Genomic DNA, 17643 nt, shown 5'->3' with positions numbered 1-17643 from the left:
TCCAGGCAGCAAGCCCATAGTCCATGGTGTGTCAGACGAGGCCCAGGAAGCTGGTGGGCCAAGGACACATGATAAGGTCTGAGGAAGAGGGCTGAGAGAAGACCGTCACGGCAAGCGCCTGGCTTGCACCGTGGGGAGAGACAAAGTCCTTGGGCGCCTGGAGTAGACAGACGCGATCTGACGCAGGCGCCAACAGGAGCGCCAGCTGCCGTGCTGTGAACAATACGAACAAAGCAGGAGAGACTGGGCAGGAGGCTCAAAGCAATCTAGGCAGGAGGTAAGCAGAGTCAACACAAGTGTAGAAGCAGGAAGGGAGCAGAGGGGGAGATTTACCCAACAAGATGCACTAAGAGAACTGCGGCGGTGACTGTGGGAGAAGCAGGCTGCCGGGTGAGGGTCTCGGAGGGGAGCAGGAGCTCACCGGGAAGCCAGGTGTGAGATGCACTCAGACAGGAATCAGAGCCAGCAGGGAGAGAAGGCTGGGGGCGGGGGATGGAGGGGCGGTGAAAGGCCTCATTCTTCGGCAGCATGGCCCCCATCTCAGCACGTCAGGGGCCACGGCTGCTCAGGCAGTTAGGAGGTGGACCGCCAGGGAGTGACACATGGAGGTGACAGCCTGTCTGCAGTGGCTTGAAGGTTCCCACGTGCTCAACTGGATCTGCAGAGAGTGGGCCGACAGTGAGAAGCTGCTGCCAAAGAGTGAGACACAGTCACCCCGGCCTGCAGTGATGGGGTGAAGGCGACAGCGTGAGAGACCTGGGCAGGCAGAAGACAGGTTCAAAGAACCGAAGGAACAGGTGCTGGAAGATGACCTATGGCACATGACCTTCATTTTACAGGCTCGCTCAGCTCTTGCACAGAGGGTGTGGGGGATGGTGTGAGAAGCAGAAAGGCCAGCCAGGTTCCTGGAACAAGCCACCTGAGAAATACCAGAGACACAGACTCTCAGGTGGTGCTGAAGGAGACAGCAGGGCATCTTTGGGACACTCGGATGACGGTAGGTGGGACAGGAGGGAAAACAGGCAACCGAGTATGACAAGGTTTGTGGACGGGACCAACGGGCAGGCAGAAGGGGCAGGCTTGGTGAAAATAAAGTCACCCCCGGGGCGCCTGGGTGGCTCGGTAGGTTAAGCATTGACTACGGCTCAGGTTATGATCTTGTAGTTCATGAGTTCAAGCCGTCAGCTCAGAGCCTGGAACCTGCTTGAATCCTGTGTCTCCCTCTCTCTCTCTGCCCCTCCATGTGCGCGCGCTCTCTCTCTCTCTAAAATAAAAATAAACAAAAAGATAATTTATATAAAAAAGAATAAAATAAAGTCACACCAATGCTGGACATGTGTGAAGTCCTTCAGTCTTGGACCGGGACCATTAAGCAGATAGCTGGATACAGATGTGGAGCTCAGAAGAAGGCAGGGTCGGGGACAGCATGGTCAGAGTCTCCGGCTGACGTACATACAGGCGGCTCCCACAAATCGAGTGGTGGTGGGAAAGGAGAGAGGGCTGCCGCCAGGGTAGGCCAACAGCTGACTATAACCAGAGCGGGGGTTCTGATGGGGAGCGTGACGGGGGAGGACTACAGGCGTTCTCAGGAGGATTAACTACACTTTGGATCACATCATCTAAACTTGACAAAAGTAAAACGGGCTCAACGTTAGCAAGGGTTGGCAGACGTTCACACAGAAAATGACCAACCGGTTAGTCCTGGATGCTTGGTCAAGAAAAGTCTGGGAAGCGTATTTTCAGGAATGCCCGTCTAAGCACGGGTCACGGGCCAAGGGACTGAGAAGGCCACTCTTATCATGGACTTTAAGATGACATTGAATAGTTGTTCCGACTTCAGGCTTTGCAAACGTAACGTTCTTGTGGCCTGTTGGGTCTGACTGTACCCCAGGAGCATGTAGACTGACCAAGAAGACCTGGGTACTGTCTGCACCCACTTGCAAGGCGTTTATTTTCCTCATTATAACTGAGCAACACAGCGTCCTGCGAGTTTCCTGAAAGCAAACCAGTTCCCAACAAGGAGGTCCACTCTACTCTGGACCCAGAGCGAATCCACTAAGGAAATTCTATTCTGTGCTTAGCACTTGGGATGCACTGAAGACTCAAAACAGATGCCTTGCTCTCAAGAAACTTGGGAGTCCAGCTGGAGAAGAAAAGCTTCCTGATCTCCACAGACGCCTACGGGAGTGGAATGCTCCGGGCACAGGGCTGTCCCATCCTGGTTAACACAACTGGTACCTGAGAAGACCTCTACAAGACCTGGCCATGCAAATGGACGCTGAGTCTTCCCGATGGCCCTGACAAGCAGCTACTATTTGGAGGTGAGGGAGCTCATGTAGGTGATATGGTGGAGGCGAAGAGGGCTGTGAGGCGGGCTCACGCGCCTCTTCCTCTGAGACACCACTCCAGACAGCAGCAGGGAGAAGCCAGCACCATGTGCACTGGGTCCCACCTCACCTTGAATTTACTTTCAAATATGGCAACTGGGTAAGATCTTTGTGGGTGGGAAGTGGGCCTGAGTGGCCTCATCATTCCCGGAGCATATGGAGGGAGGAGTGGGGCCCACAGTGGAGCCCAATTACATGCTTCAGAATGAGCCAGAGCATGACTCTAGCATCACAACCCTCAAGCAGATGAGACAGAAATCAAATCTGATCTGCCTTGTGACTGAGGACGCTTCACTCCCTGACACGTAAGCGGGAAGATTTCAATGGCCTGTGGTAGGGCATACTGCTGCAGCGTGTGCATGTGCTCATCAAAGGAGAAACCCGGTGTACAGAAAGCTCCAGAAAGCTTTCCAACTCCTCCTGCAAGTGCAGGACACCACAATCTAGGACATGGGACTGCTGCAAAGGACAGCTGTCCAAAGAGCATGGGGACCAGGACGCGGGGACAACTCATTTCTATTAACATTAATAAAAAGTTGATCTAGGCATTTGTACCTCTGAGAGGAATACTTGAACTCAGAGGAGATGAGTAATGATACGTGGCGATGAAAACCATGTCAAAGTCCAGAAGAGAAGGCAGTCCTGTGCCTTGTACCCAATTCCGAACGAACCACTTGTTTATAAACAACTGATGATACTCTACACTTCTACCTGATCATTCACGTAATGTTTTCAAAACCGTGCCACCCAAATGATGTTCTTCTCTGAAGCAGTAGAGACAGACAAAGGGGCGCCTGGGTGGCTCAGTTGGTTAATCGTCCGACTTCGGCTGAGGTCATGATCTCGCAGTTAGTGAGTCTGAGCCCTGCGCCAGGCTCTATGCTGACGGCTCAGAGCCTGGAGCCTAACTTCGGATTCTGTGTCTCCCTCTCTCTCTGATCCTCCCTTGCTCACACTGTTTCTGTCTCTCAAAAAAAAAAAAAAAAAAAGTAAAAAAAATAAACAAATACTGGAGCCTGGGTGGCTCAGTCAGTTGAGCATCTGACTCTAATTTCGGCTCAGATCATGATCTCAGAGTTGTGAGATCAAGTCCCAAGTCAGGCTCTGTGTTGAGTACCTGTGTAAGATTCTGTCTCCCTGACTCTCCCCTACTTGCACATGTATACTTGGAGGAAAGAAGGAAGGAAGGGAGGCAGGGAGGGAGGGAGGGAGGGAGGGAGGGAGGGAGGGAGGAAGGAAGGAAGGAAGGAAGCCACTAAAGTCTCCTCTTGAGCACCAGCCTAACACACACCCCCTGCCCACCTGAGGCCCCCGCTGGGTGTCCCACACAGCTACAGGCTGACGGGCCACTAAGAGAGCTCAGGACCATACTGCACCTCAGGCCCATCTCCCCAGCTGCTTCAAGACAGAAACCCAAGTGGTGGCCTTGACTTCTGTTCCCTAACCCCTCAAATCCGCTAGACCCTCAAGTCCCACAGTGCTTTTCCAGAAACCGTATTGAGTTCTCTCATGCTCTCCAGCACAGGAGCCCCCACCCCCTGCCTCCCATGGGCACCTACACGCATCACCACAGGCTCTTTTTTTAAAACAACTGGATCACCTAACACTACAACCTCAACCCTCGAGCACCCAGGACACTGAACCACGCAAGTCCCGAGCCTGAGACACCTCTCGGCTGCAGGGGTTGGCGGGAGAGCACGGTGGGTGGGCAGAGCAGGCTCAGCTCGTGGGGCGGCAGCCAAGACAGGGGTCGTGTCACCACGGGCCATTCATGGAGGCTCGAGGTGGGGGTACAGCTGCTTTCTGGGGTTGAGGCTCCCTCTGTCTCTGCGGCGCCCTCAGAGAGAAGTCCTCCCATCAGGCCCATTTTACAAATGAGGAAACGGAGGCACAGAGATGACCAAGAGCTGCACGGCAGACCCAGGACTGAAGCCCAGGCAGCCTGGCGCTAGTGTGTCCTGATGAGGATATCGCTGCCCCCACCACCACCACCAGAGGCCGTCAGCCCAGAAGCGGAGCAGGGGGTGGGGGGATGAGGACAGGGCTCTGGATGGGACCCGGGGCTGACCTGGCCGTGGCACACTGCCGGGACAGTAGGAGTCAGCATGTGGCACCTGCTGGGTGCCCAACAACTGTTTTAAAGGGACGAGTAGGTTTGAGGAAAAGGAAGGACAGTGTCCCATCCCATTATCCTTCACTTGCTATGAGCACTGAGAATCGCAGGCAAAGCTTTGGCGAAGAGAGACTGAAATGCTGGGGGTGGGGGAGGGGGACACGTGTGCTCGGGAACCTCACGCACAGCTGGCTCTCTGGTCTGCAGGCCTGAGGTTTTGTTTGGTTAACATTACAAAGCTGGTCATAAAAAGTAATTCACGTGTAACAGGCAAGCGTGTGCATGTGTGTAAAAGTAAAACGTGCCACCTCCCGGTCCCTGTGGACCCTGTCTCACCGATCCCATGACACAACTGCTCCCAATCCTGCTGGTCCTTCGACCCCCGCACCTCGGAGAAGTGAGGCTGGGCCCTGTTCCTTCTCCCTCCTTCCACATCAGGCACACAGCCCTGCCTTCTGACACGACCACAACGACGACGACGACGACGACGACAACAACAACAACGTGTGTCCTGATGAACGCGTGCACTTGCACAACGGGATCAAAGCCACCAGCCCTGTGCTCCTCTCCACCCCCAACATTCAGCCATGCTCCTGGAAGACACTAGCAAGTTCTAACTGCCGAGGGACAGACTGAGCCACAGGTTTCCTGCATCTGAACCTGCAGACACGCGTCAGCCCTGTGCTCTCTCACTCCTGGCCGAGGTGCCACGCTCAGAAGCAGAAGTCCGGGGAGGCCAGCAGCCACAGCAGCGAGCAGGCGACAGTACCCACTCAAGACCAGCTTCCTGCGGTCACAGAAACAACTCTGGCTCCCAGCAAGCCGCGAGGCACTTGGCCAGGAGGGGGTGCCCACGCTTCCCCATGGTCCATGCTGCTTCGAACGTATGGTGTCCAGCGCCAGACAAGAACCAGAAAACGCTGTTGTTAGAGAGGAGCCCCAGATCCATTTTTACAAGGAGGACCTCACAGCAAGCACTAGTGCTTTCCTACTTTCTCAGCGAGGAAACAGCTCCACCAGGTCTCACTCCTAGACTCTCCTGAAGTTAAGACACTTCCGGAACCAGTTGAACAAGCAAAGCTGTTGGGTCCCATGTTCTATCCATCCACTTTGAGTTCCAACCCCTCCCTGTGTTCGCCTAGACGTACAAAACGAGGCGTCTGTCCATCTCCAGAGACAAAACTACCCAGAATGTGGTACTTCCTCAGGATGCAGCAGTAGCATTTGGTCGGATGGTCAGAAACCACTGCTTTTCACCACTGTGAACCACAAAAGTAATCTTACATCAGTCGGCCTAGTATGTGTCAGACGCTGCCAACAGCAATGAAGCAGGCCTTCCCAGGTGAAAATGTGGTAACACAATGCTAAGGAAAACTCGCAGTAAAAGAAGACTAGGTGGAGAATACATTAACCGAGGAATTATTTCATCCATCAACCAACCAAATGCTAAATACAGATGTATTCACGGTGCACAAAGCATATTTTTAAAGTGAGGGGCGGTGGCTTAGTCGGTTAAGCGTCCGACTTTCGCTTGGGTCATGATCTCGCCGTTCGTGGGTTCGAGCCCCGCGTCGGGCTCTGTGCTGACTGCCAGCTCAGAGCCTGGAGCCTGTTTCAGTCTGTGACTCCCTCTCTCTCTGACCCTCCCCTGCTCACGCTGTCTCTCTCTCCTAGAAATAAATAAAACATTAAAAAAAAAAAAAAAATTTTTAAAGTGAGATCTAAGTGACACGTAACACTGTACTAGTCTCAGGTGTACAACACAGTGATACAATATTTGTTTACATCGCGAGAGAATCACCTCGGTAAGTCTAGTGAACACCCATCTCATCACACAGTTTCCCATTTTGTTTTCTTGTGATGAGAACTTTTAAGACTCACTCTCGGCAACTTTCACATGTGCACTATGTGTTGTTAACTATGGTGACCTGTGTACAACACCCCTGCGGCTTACTTATAACTGGAAGTCTGTACTTTGACCCACTTTACCCCTTCACCCCCCCCACCCCTGGCAGCCACCGATGTGCCCTCTGGATCTGTGAGCTCGGTGTTTTGTTTGCTCCTAGATCCCACAAGTAAGTGCAATCATTGGTATTTGTCATCTTCTGACTTATTTCACGTGACACAAAGCCCTGAAGTCCATCTGTGCTGTTGTAAATAGCAAGGTTTCCTGCTTTTTAATGGCTGGGTCATATGCCACATCTTGGCCCTCCGTTCATCCGTCGGTCTGTCTCCCTGACGCCCCCACCTCTCCTGGCCTGCGGACGCCAGGAACTGATGGCTGAATGGCTGCCACGCCAGACATTACTGTGCTTCACAGAAATGCTAAGCCTGCAGTGGTCACCTGCTAATCACAGAAATGAGGACGAGGACCATTTTCTCTAAGAATGAAGCTACGTGTTGCTGACAGTGCCCCAGGAAACCACTTTATTCCTCAGGAAGTGCACAGAGACTTCAAAGGACTGTTCACTACCGGCCCCTCAGCATTTCTACTTCTAAAATTAGACTTCTGGGAAATGTATTCAAATCAACTGGAACTCGGCTATTCTACTTGCTACCTGATTTTAGGTTTACACGAGGGCTGCAAGGACAGCACCCAGTGCTCCAGGGTCAACATGTCCCCTGATGCTGGCACATTGTGCCCCTATGAAAGCCACATTACCACTTCCTCAACCCTGGATCCTCCTCGGGCCTCAGCGGGCTGCCCACGAACACCCTCTTACTGCTCTCGGGCCTCACACTGCATTACTCGTGTGTCCTCGGTGTCCACCAGCCGTGACAGCTTCCTGACACTCCTGAAGTGGAATCATCAGCTCCTAGCAGACCATTCCTCAGGCTGGGTTTGCCTGCTCGCCTTCCCAGTGCTGTTTTTAAAGACGTGTCTCTGGCACTACTAGGATCAGAGACAGAGACTTACAGTATCTTGTAAATTATTCTTAATAACGGAAGCACAGACATCCCCTCTTCTGTCCTGTCACAGCTCATTTAAGCTCCATCAAATCTAACAAGACACCCTCTCAGCCCTTCCACGTGAGCCTCTGGAATGGCCTTCGGAAAAGCAAATGGACCGACGTAGCCTACTTTCTGGAAGCAAGCAGTAACGCATCTGGCCCTTCCACAGGGCCGTTCTGCAAGAAGTGGCTATGAATCTCGTTAGCTGTTTCACTGGCAATAGTTCTGAAGGAGGGACAGTCCAAACACGGCGCACTCTGTCCGACTGCCGTCACACCACCTGGGCATCTGCTGACGGCGGCGCCGCAGACCTGGGCAGCAACCAGTGTGCGGCTGGAGGAATTAACGCACAAGGTGAAGTGCTGGCTTACGGAAATGAACTACCGACTTACCTACTTAAGAAACTAAACAGACTGTACCTGTTTTACAAAATTACTTTCATTCTCCCATTAGAAAGCAGGTGAGAACCTCTAGCTGAATCTATGCCGACACCAAGCAGTAGCTGAAAATATTCTCCACTACTGGCAGTAAAACCAGCAGCAACGACTTCTCGAATCACAAGAGCTCAGGGAAGTTTTCTCATGCTCCCCCAGGTCAGCGCCTCCCTTTCTGCCCGCGTAGAAGCCCGGGCACACCCGGCAGCTCTGCCTCCCCCCTGTCCTCACACCGCGCGCCTCGCATTCCGCGCACTTCGCGCTCTGCTCTCCGCACTCTGCGCGCCTTGTGTTCTGCTCTTCACCCACCTCACGCTCTGCACTCTGCTCCTCGGCGCCTCACACTCTGCACTCCGCACGGCCCACATTCCGCGCACCCCCTGCTGTGCTCTCTGCCCACCTCGCGCTCTGCACCCCACGCGCCTTGCGTTCTGCTCTCCATTCACCTCGTGCTCTGCACTCCACACTCCGGGCACCTGGCGCTCTACGCTCCGCACGGCTCGCATTCTGCGCACCTCGTGCTCTGCTCTCCACATGCCCGCAGCCCCCGGAAAGCAGCCGGCTGCCTGCCGGGGATGGAGGGATGGGGTGGGAGGCTGCACCCCATCTGGGGGAGCTCAGGGTGGCCGGAAAGGCCTACCGAGTCTGCAGCAGAGTCCGGACAGGGAGGCCGGTCGGGATGGATCCAGGAAGAGGCCTGGAGGGCGAGTCCCATGAGGGAGGTGGGCTCTGGGGCTGCTCTCCTGAGCTGGCCGGACCTCCCGCCTGCACGCCCTCCTCCCACAGCACCCCTCTATCTAGGGGGCTCCCCACTAACTCTCCTCCTGTCAGCCACTCTTGATGGTGTCCACTCTGCCATCGACGGCACCGAGCTCCGGGCACGACGGCAAACACAGCCCTTACCGCGGGTAACGCAGCGGGCGTTATCCGGGCCCTGGTGGATCTGAAATACAGTGGAGGCAGCCGGCCACACACAGACAGGGAGATCCCCGTGAGGGCCCTGAGAGAGGAGGGCGGCCTGACTGTACCTGCGGTGCGTGGAGACCCCTAGAGGGCGCGGAAGCCCAGATGTGGGAGAGCCGAACGCGGGTCACCTCCTTGGACTCCCACGGGACTGCAGTCGAGGCTCTCATGACTACTGCTTATCCGCGCAGAGCACGGAGGAGGCTGCAGGGACTGAGGCCAACACGGGGCTCACACCTGAGCGCCACTCAGGACACTGCTGCCGCGCACAGCCACTGTCACATGCTTTCCTGCTTTTTCATTCCCATCGGCCACTGCACTTTCCGTTTAGTGACAGTGTGAACTCGCTACAGAGCTGTGTCTTCTACCCGTGCGATGTTCCCCCCCCCCCCCCCCCCCCCCCGCGGACTCATGCACAGAGGCAGCCCCTCCACCCGAGGATCTTCCAAGGCCTTCTCAGGGCCACAGCACCACTCTCCAGCTCACACTATTCCCCAGCCTCAGGAGGAGAGCCAGCCTACACCCCAAAACCCTCCAGAAGGACACAGCCCCGTCGCTCTTGCGAATCTCCAAATACCCCAGACCTCACCTCCCACCCCTCCCACTGTGCTCCACTTCACTTACAGCTCTTTGTCCTCTGACTGCACCCCCCCCTCCCCAAACAACCACCTAGCTCATGCCTGCAAGCTGCCTGTCCCGCCCGACTCTGTGCCTGGCCCTTATCACCTGCTTGGAGCGTGCTGAAAGAGCGGGTGCCCCGACAATTCACTCCAGCATGTCAGGACGACGTCAGGAAGTGGGAATGCAAATAAAAGAGCAGGACAGCATCGCTAGAAACCAGAGGCTGAAACTTTACAGAAGAAGAAATTTCTCTCAACTGTGTCTCACTACATTTGTATCAAGCACCTTATACTTTAAAGGAAACCCTTCTCTATCTGCCTCCCATCAGATTCTTGAGAAGCTGTGTGAGCGAGGGAGGGCCATTACCACCTCCCATGTGAGGCTGAGCAGACAGACTCAGGGAGCCCGAGGACTAGTGCCTGCAGGCCTGCTCTCAAAGGGGCCAGAAGCAAGCAGAACCCAGATGCCTGGACACAGGGCCTTCGTCGCTGACTGTATTTTGTAAATTGTACCAACACCATGACCAATGAAGGCAACAGGACACGGTCGACTACACATAACGAACAGACAGTAACAGCACAAGGGCCAAGAAAGCCTTGTGCAGAAATGATTAATGCAATAAAGACTGCTGACTCGGCATTTTATTGGTACAAGTGAGAACGTCAGTGCTCTTTCCCCTCTTCGTACCAGAGAACACCTACTGAGCTGTGTTTGCTGTTCTCAGACTTTATACTTATGAATCCATTAATCCTTGTATGAAGCCCACATGTTAGAAAGTGGTTTCATCCCCACTTTACAAATGTGGAAACTGAAATACAGTAAGGTTAAGTATGTGGCCAACATCCCATGCAATTCACAGTGATGAAGTCAAGAATTTTCACCGAGGCGGTTTGGCTTCAGAGCCAGTTTCCTGAGCCAATATGCTACCCGCTTTTGTAGCACACATCTCATCCTGGTAGTGTGGTCTTACTATTCTGGTACAGAACACCACCTTTGTGATAGAAAGTTAGAGCAGGAACAGCCACCATTGATAAACTGCATCGTTATGGGCACCATAGTAACGTACGTACACGAACCTATTCAATATTCCCACCAACCCCCCAAATGACTATTTTCTTCGTCATGGAAATGAGAAACAGGCCCAAGATCACAGGGCTGTAAATGGCATAGCTCCTATGGGCAGGACTCTATTCTGACCCAAAGCCCTCCCTCCACACTCGAACGTGCTGGCACGTGATCTGGATTGGCTGGAAACCACATGTCACAGTCACCAGGTGTCCCTCCCCAGGGAGGGAGAGAATACGACACTGTGCAAAAGTTACTAATGAGGAGGAGTGTCCACGTGGTCAGAACAAGAGAAGACAGACCTTCACAATGCACTTATGTGTGCACAGCGTGCGCAGACACACAAGCATTCAGCTACCACTGCAGTTCTTCTACACACTGCTTCTTCACTCTTGTGTGTCATAACACCAGAGACCAAACACACCTAGGTGACAAAGCCTGCCACGTGTGCAACTTTCTTAGTCCTGTACTTAGTGGAGGGTCGCACATAATCAGAAAGTGAAACCATGGCATTTTGGGAGAAAGCTGTGTCTACAAAAATCTACTTGCTATTAATATGAGCAAAATGATTAGCTTTTTTACACTGTAACTTTTATACATAAGGGAGAAAACCATACACCACACCAGGGGCAGGTATTTACATACGGTGGTCATCTGATTACAATAAAACAGATTCTAATTACCTTGACAGAATCCAGTAAACTCCTAGGAAAAAATCGCTTCAAACCAACATCTTTTCTGAAATATAAAAAGAAGCGTATTAACAAATAACACCACCAAATCAATTAATATAATGACATTGTTGCAAGAACATAAAAGCAGTTTAAATTCTTTGTCCTTCCATATAGTATTCAGGAAGGAAGGAAGTAGAATAAAGCTCCAATTTACCAGCACAGTCACGGAAGGGGTGAGGCAAATAATTTTCTCAACATGAGTAGAAAAAACAAGTTGGTTTCAGTAGAACGTCTCTTTCCTTTTTTGCCCCCTCACTGTTGAAAAGCCTTGTACACATGGGGCCTCTAGGCAGACTGTGGTGTAGGAACACACTGCTCTTTCCCAAACACTGCTGGAAGGGTTAGCGTCACAAATACCAGTTTCACTGGGTGACAGATTTGCAGAGAAAGCAGACTGACCGGAGTAGGAAAAGTCTGGGATAAGCCATGGAAGTTTAGGAACACATTCCTTGAAGTAATCCTAAAAGTTGATTAGTGTGTTTAAGTAAACCGTTTTTGGTTAAGGGACTCATTTGGCTAACCACAGTTTATCATCTCAGTTCCACACAGGAAACAGAAAGAAATCAGATGATCTGTCTAGTGTCAGAAAGCTAAACTTGTGTTAATGCTGGAAGGCCCAGTGATCTTTCTGTAGCTCAGGTGCAGAACTGATCATTACTATGGCGAACCTCAAAGCGCTCTGGCGGAGAAAACAGACAAGAAAGACTTGATCACTCTCCTTTTCCACTCCCTTTGGTGCCAAGGGGCCGGGATCTTTGGCCACTAGATGGCCCTCGTGTGCTAACACAAAATCGAGCTTCTGCACAAGGTTCGGCATGTCAGGAGACGGAGGGTATAAAAGGATCAAGAAGGAAAGCACTGAAACAGTGGAATCTTTTCAGAATTACATAGGAAACTATAAGTTAAATGGAAACTAAAAAAAAAATACCAAAGGGATGACTTCTTTATCCGTAATTTTAAGTTAGCGGTCATTATAAACAAACCTACAGCAATCAGGTAGCATTTACATGGTTGATCCCATATCCAAACATCTCAATCCCCTAGTCTACAGTCTGACTTCTACTTAGTACCTAAACCAACAAACTCCTTGCTAAATCCAAAATTGGTCTCGGTTCCCATTCTTTTTCACTGTTACTATTATTATGTTCACTACACACTTATAAAAATTCTCTCGACCTCCATGACGTTTCCTGATTCTACCTATGCAGTTAATTCATACAACCCATTTATTTTTATTATATTCTTAATATATTTAATATATTCATTTAATATATTTTACTACATTTTTCATTTACTGTACTTTCCACTTATTTTTCTAACCACCTTCCTTTGTAACTCTCTTTGCTTATCTTTCCAGCTTGGCATCGTCTACTGTGATTACAGGCCGTAGAGGAGGGAGAGTGTCCCAAGGTCTTCCCTTTGTCCTGAGGGTGTGGGTGCTGGTCACCAGGGAAGGAGCACACTTTCCCCCTCTGCTCCTTTCAGGACAACTGTTCCATCATAAAAAGCACTTTTCCTGCAGAGAGCTCTGGACTGGAATCTTCGCCTTACCACAGGACACAGGGAAACCCGAGGTGATCTATTTGTAGAATGGGAAGGCCAATTCCTGCCGCAAACAGTGGCACTGAGGATGGAATGGGAACGTGTGAAGTCCCTACAACTCTACGGGGGTGGTTTCCTTTCTTCCAGAAATATCACAGATGCCCCCCTGTCTGCAGGCCTGACTCCCTGCTGTCTGGGCACAGGGAGGTGTGACCCTTTTCTGCCATAAGCAGAATATGCAGTGGGGGGAGGGGGGAGGAGCAGCTAGAAGAGCAGGTGGGAGGAGGACTGGCAGGTGCCCAGGAAGAGGTTTGGCAGCGGCGGGGGGGGGGGGGGGGGGGGGGGGGGGGGGGGGGGGGGGGGGGGCGTGCAGCAGAGGAAGTGAGAGGTGAAGAGATTCAGGTCTTTGGGACACAAGGCTGTTAATGTCCAATGAGTGAACATGTGAAACGGCCCCTCGCCCCAAGAAGGGGAGGCTGGGGGTGGGGGGAAGGTCTGTTTCAGATGCGTGGGGTACAGGCAAGGTGTACCTCCCAGTGGGGGTTTCAAGGAGGCAGCCGGCCACCAAAGTGTCTGGGTGAGGGGCAGGCCCAGGGCGGGACTGACCTCCTCCTGACCGTGAGACCCGCACTGCTGGGACCCAACCACGTAAGGCATCCACTTTTCGTAAGGTCAAGTGGAAAGCAAAAAATTTATCATACTCATTTCTGTCACAAATGGGAAAATTAAAGATGGACCTAAAGGGCTGTATGTTTTGTGAAAAATGAAAGAGGGGATACTTCTTCGTGACAATGAAGGTGATTACTAGGGGTTCCTTTTACTTCCAAGATGAAGACAACTCCATGGGGGGTGGGGGGAACCTAAGCCCAACTACTGCTATTAAGTATATAGTTTAGCTTTTCCAACTACTTCTGAGCGATGGCTCTGTAACTTTTGTCCATGTGCTAGAACTCTTTTAAATGTGACACATGGCAAGTGGGAAAATAAAAATGAGGCTAAACTAAGCAAAATCACTGAAAAAAATGCAACAACACATTTCTGCTAATTTAATCAGGAAGCCAGGCTTCTTGAGTCTTCATGGTGGAGGGTGCTGAGAAACGCCAGGAGCGCCTTGGGCACTATGTTCTAAGTGTCAGGGAGGCCTATTACGGACATCCAACCTTAGACCCTCTCTTAGGACCCCCGGCAGGCACAGCAGCCTGCCCCACTTTGAATACGAGGCCACGTCTGCCAGCCTCCTATCTGTGGAGTCGAGCTCAGCTCCTTGCGCCACTGAGCTCATCTGAGCCGGAACTCCACAACCATGAGAGGATGTGAATCAGACAACAGATACTTCTACATCTTGAACACAACACAGCTTTGTTATGAGGCCTTTGCTATGAGGTAATTCCCTACTATACAAATGATTGTCAAGGGTAGGTCCTGAATTCACATACATTCATTTCACAAAAAATTATCTACAAGAGCCTTTTAGAATCCTGCCGAACCCCCATTTGCAAACTAAAACATGAGGTTTTCAACTTCTACATAAGTTCAAAGGACCTTCCTAACCCTCAGACACCTGAAGAGATATTAATGTTAGGTGAGAGCCATACTGTTCACTGCAGTGTGCATGTGAAGTGATTTATACTTAAATTAGTTAAAATTAATCTAAAAATCTAGTTCCCCAAACCACAAGAGACTCTCAACGACACAGCAGGAACTGACAGCTGACGGCAGGAGGCGGGTGGGGCCTGGGCTAGCGGGTGATGGGGCCCAGGGAGGCCACTTGTCCTGATGAGCCCTGGGCGGTGTACCGAAGTGACAACTCACTGAGTTCTACTCCTGAAATTGTATATTAACTAAAACTTAAATAAAAATACACAAATAAATACAATAAAAATCTAGCTCCTGTCGCAGGGGCTACATCTCAGGGGCTCAGTGGCCTCACGCAGCCCACTGGGCACATAGACACTTCTGCCACCGTAGGACGCCGCACTGGGCTGCCGCGGTGGGTCCAGGGCCGGGGGACACAGGTCGAGGGCTCCTCAGGAAGCACAGGGGTGATGCTGGGCACGGCCACACGGCCACCGCAGGACAACCACGCGGGGCTCGAACCTCCCGAAGCCCAGGGCAGGGGGTTGGGCGCCTGCAGCTCTCACTGGGCGGAGCCTGCAGCTGGTTCCGCCTGGCCACATGCAGCATGCTCTGCCCACTTCTCTCCCAGGAGCGGCAGGCCTCTACCCATCTAGTCTCTAAGAGTCAAATCCTTTTCATCTGAAGCTTCAAGGAAAGCAAGGCTGTGCTCGTTTTTCTGCTCACGCCGGGCACCACGTGAGATGACGGGCAGCAGAACCACGCGCCCCCCTTTCCCAAGTGAGATACGGTGTAAACAGCCAACTGCACGGAAGGTGCTGCCAGATGGCGAGGTTCCCAAGCCAATAAATACACTGGTTGAGATTTAGGGATCCTGGGGCTGAAAACTGTATTTGTGATCAATTTTAAACTAGAATTCTCTTGATGAATGTTGAATTTTCTTCCGTCCTTCACAGGAAACACTTAAACCATTACGGACGGACAGGACTTCCGTCTCCTTCCCTTGTGCTCAGCCTCAAGGCTGTGCCTTCCCGCGTCTCAGGGCCGATGACCCTTGACCCGGTGCTGCACCCCCCCCCACCCCCCCAGACCCCAGGGGAGGAGACACACCCCCTCCCTCCTGCAGCGCCCGCGGTCCTCACCTCCTGCAGCGCGCCTCCCTGGCTCCCGCCCAGGTCTACATGCACCAGGACGAACTCTGCAGAGTGCACCGGGCCCTGCCTAGACTCCCCCGCCTGCGGCCTGTCCTGCACACGCGCATCCACGCCTGTGGACCCACCACGCAGGAGGCTTCTGGACACCTGAGTATAGAATTAGCTTCACTATAAAGAAGTTCTTATGTCAAAGACAACTTTATTTCCCCTTTGGAACGGTTTCTGAGAACACTGAGACCTTGGCTAACTAATACTCTGTGGGCACAATTCCTCAAAGATTTAAAGCCCAGGCAAAAAAGCAACCAAAACTGATGTTAAAAATATGACTAAAATGTGCATTTTCATATAGTGTCCCTCCTATCCTTGCCCAACTCTCAGAATTGAGTATCTTTAATATATAACTACCACTGAGATATTTAACCTCTAACATACCTTAGGCCTCTTAAGAAACTGATAAATACGACAATTCTCTCACTGCAGTAGAGACTGCTCTGTTTGGCCGGTCCTCCCTTGTAGTTGTGGCATGTGACCAAGACTCAGCCGGCATCCCTCCGAGGGGCAGTACTCTGTACACACCTGTGGCCTTGCAGGGAGGGGACAGAATGCCCACCTCCTCCTCCTCTGTGGGGCTGGAATAGACGTGACTGGGATACTGGGTGGCATGCCACAGATGCTGGGGTGGCCACATTAAAGAGGTGTGGCACCCTGGTGACAAGTAGCATTGACTGCCACCCTGTTCTGCGTGAGAGAAATGATCTTCTGTCTTAGTCAAGCCACTGTCAATTCATGCAGCTTCTCGGACCTATGGCCACAGGCAGCTAAAGAAAGCACTAGATTGCTATTAAGAGACAATGAAAACAATGCAAAATTATAATTAGCTTCAGTTAATTTTAAATCATAAATTTGTTTTCATTCAAGAAATACTGAGAGCATCTGGGTGGTATAGTCAGTTAAGCATCTGACTCTTGATCTTGGCTCAGGTCATTATCTCACTGTTCGTGAGTTCGAGCCCCATGTCGGGCTCTGTGCTGATGGCGTGAGCCTGATTGGGATTCTGTCTCTCCCTCTCTGTCCCTCCCCAACTTGTGCACGTGTGAGTCTTTCTCGCTCTCTCTCTCTCTCTCAAAATAAATACATAAACTTAAAGTCATGGGAAAAAAAGAAAATACCAATGGACGGAACACCTGTGAATGTGAGTCACTGCTAGGTGCTGGGGACGGCAGGAGGCCCCCACCCGTGCGGCTGACACTCTAGCAGAGGACAGAGACGGACACCAACGACTGCAGAGAGATGCGTTACGTGCAGAGACGACTGAGCACACAATTCTAGAAAAGGCAAACCACTTAATAAGGAAATGAGCAGAAGTGAAAACTTAAGTAGTTCGTTTAAAATAATTTCCACAATACCATTCTCTGGTTTAAAGAAGAATCACTAGTACGTAAAATTCTTTCTTCAACAATATCATAGTCGGAATGGTAATTTAAAGCCAGTTTTATTAGCTTATTCTGGTTAATCTGTCATTGTCACAATGCAGTTGTTAAGCTTGAGAACAAAACATTTTTCTTCAAACCTCTGATCTAACCTCCTGCGGCAGCGCCTTCCCCGCCCACCCCCCACTTTGCTCATAAAGGTGTAAATGGAGTCTCGTCCCTGCACAGGGCCCGTGCCCTGCAAGTGTGAGTCCGCGGGAGGGCACGTTCTGGGGCCAGGCAGTCACGGCCACAGGCCTCCCCTCTGCCTACAGACAGGGCACACTGCTTCTACCAAGGCTGCAAAGACAGGGAAAGAAATACGAAGTCTTTGGCTGGTTTGAAGGAAAACTACAGAAGTTCCTACAAAGTGCTAGAAGCCAGCCCAGTGAGCGGCAGCATGGCTCCACACTTGTTCTGAACTGCAGTAAAGTTGGAGGGGTCTTCTCCACTAGGCTGAGAACAAAGGAGATTGTCTTTACATTTTCTGACAGGCGGACAATCTGACAACTTTTCTCCTTACTGGCAAAGAGAGAGAGAACCCTGAAACAGACTAATAGGAAATAAGTGACATTCTGCATTCTATTCGAGAAAACAGCCACCTTCCTAAGTGGCTCCGTGTCACCAGCAGTAC

At 51.5% G+C, this 17643-nt stretch overlaps 1 protein-coding gene across 7 annotated transcripts in view; it reads right to left on the bottom strand.

Moving 5' to 3' along the window:
* PTK2 (protein tyrosine kinase 2) overlaps window positions 1–17643 on the bottom strand; it is a 253318-nt gene that overhangs the window by 105501 nt on the left and 130174 nt on the right. For all 7 annotated transcript variants that reach the window (XM_039232967.1, XM_039232971.1, XM_039232974.1 and 4 more), the window contains exon 10: window positions 11219–11273. In XM_039232967.1, coding sequence (XP_039088898.1) covers window positions 11219–11273 — 55 coding nt within the window. The remainder of the gene's footprint in view (window positions 1–11218; window positions 11274–17643) is intronic.

This window comes from Hyaena hyaena, unplaced genomic scaffold (genome assembly GCF_003009895.1).
Source record: "Hyaena hyaena isolate Hyena2069 unplaced genomic scaffold, ASM300989v1 scaffold_69, whole genome shotgun sequence".
Classification (NCBI taxonomy): Eukaryota; Metazoa; Chordata; class Mammalia; order Carnivora; family Hyaenidae; genus Hyaena; species Hyaena hyaena.
Note: the sequence above shows the minus strand (reverse complement) of the source record. Positions and strands in the feature narration are given on the sequence as shown.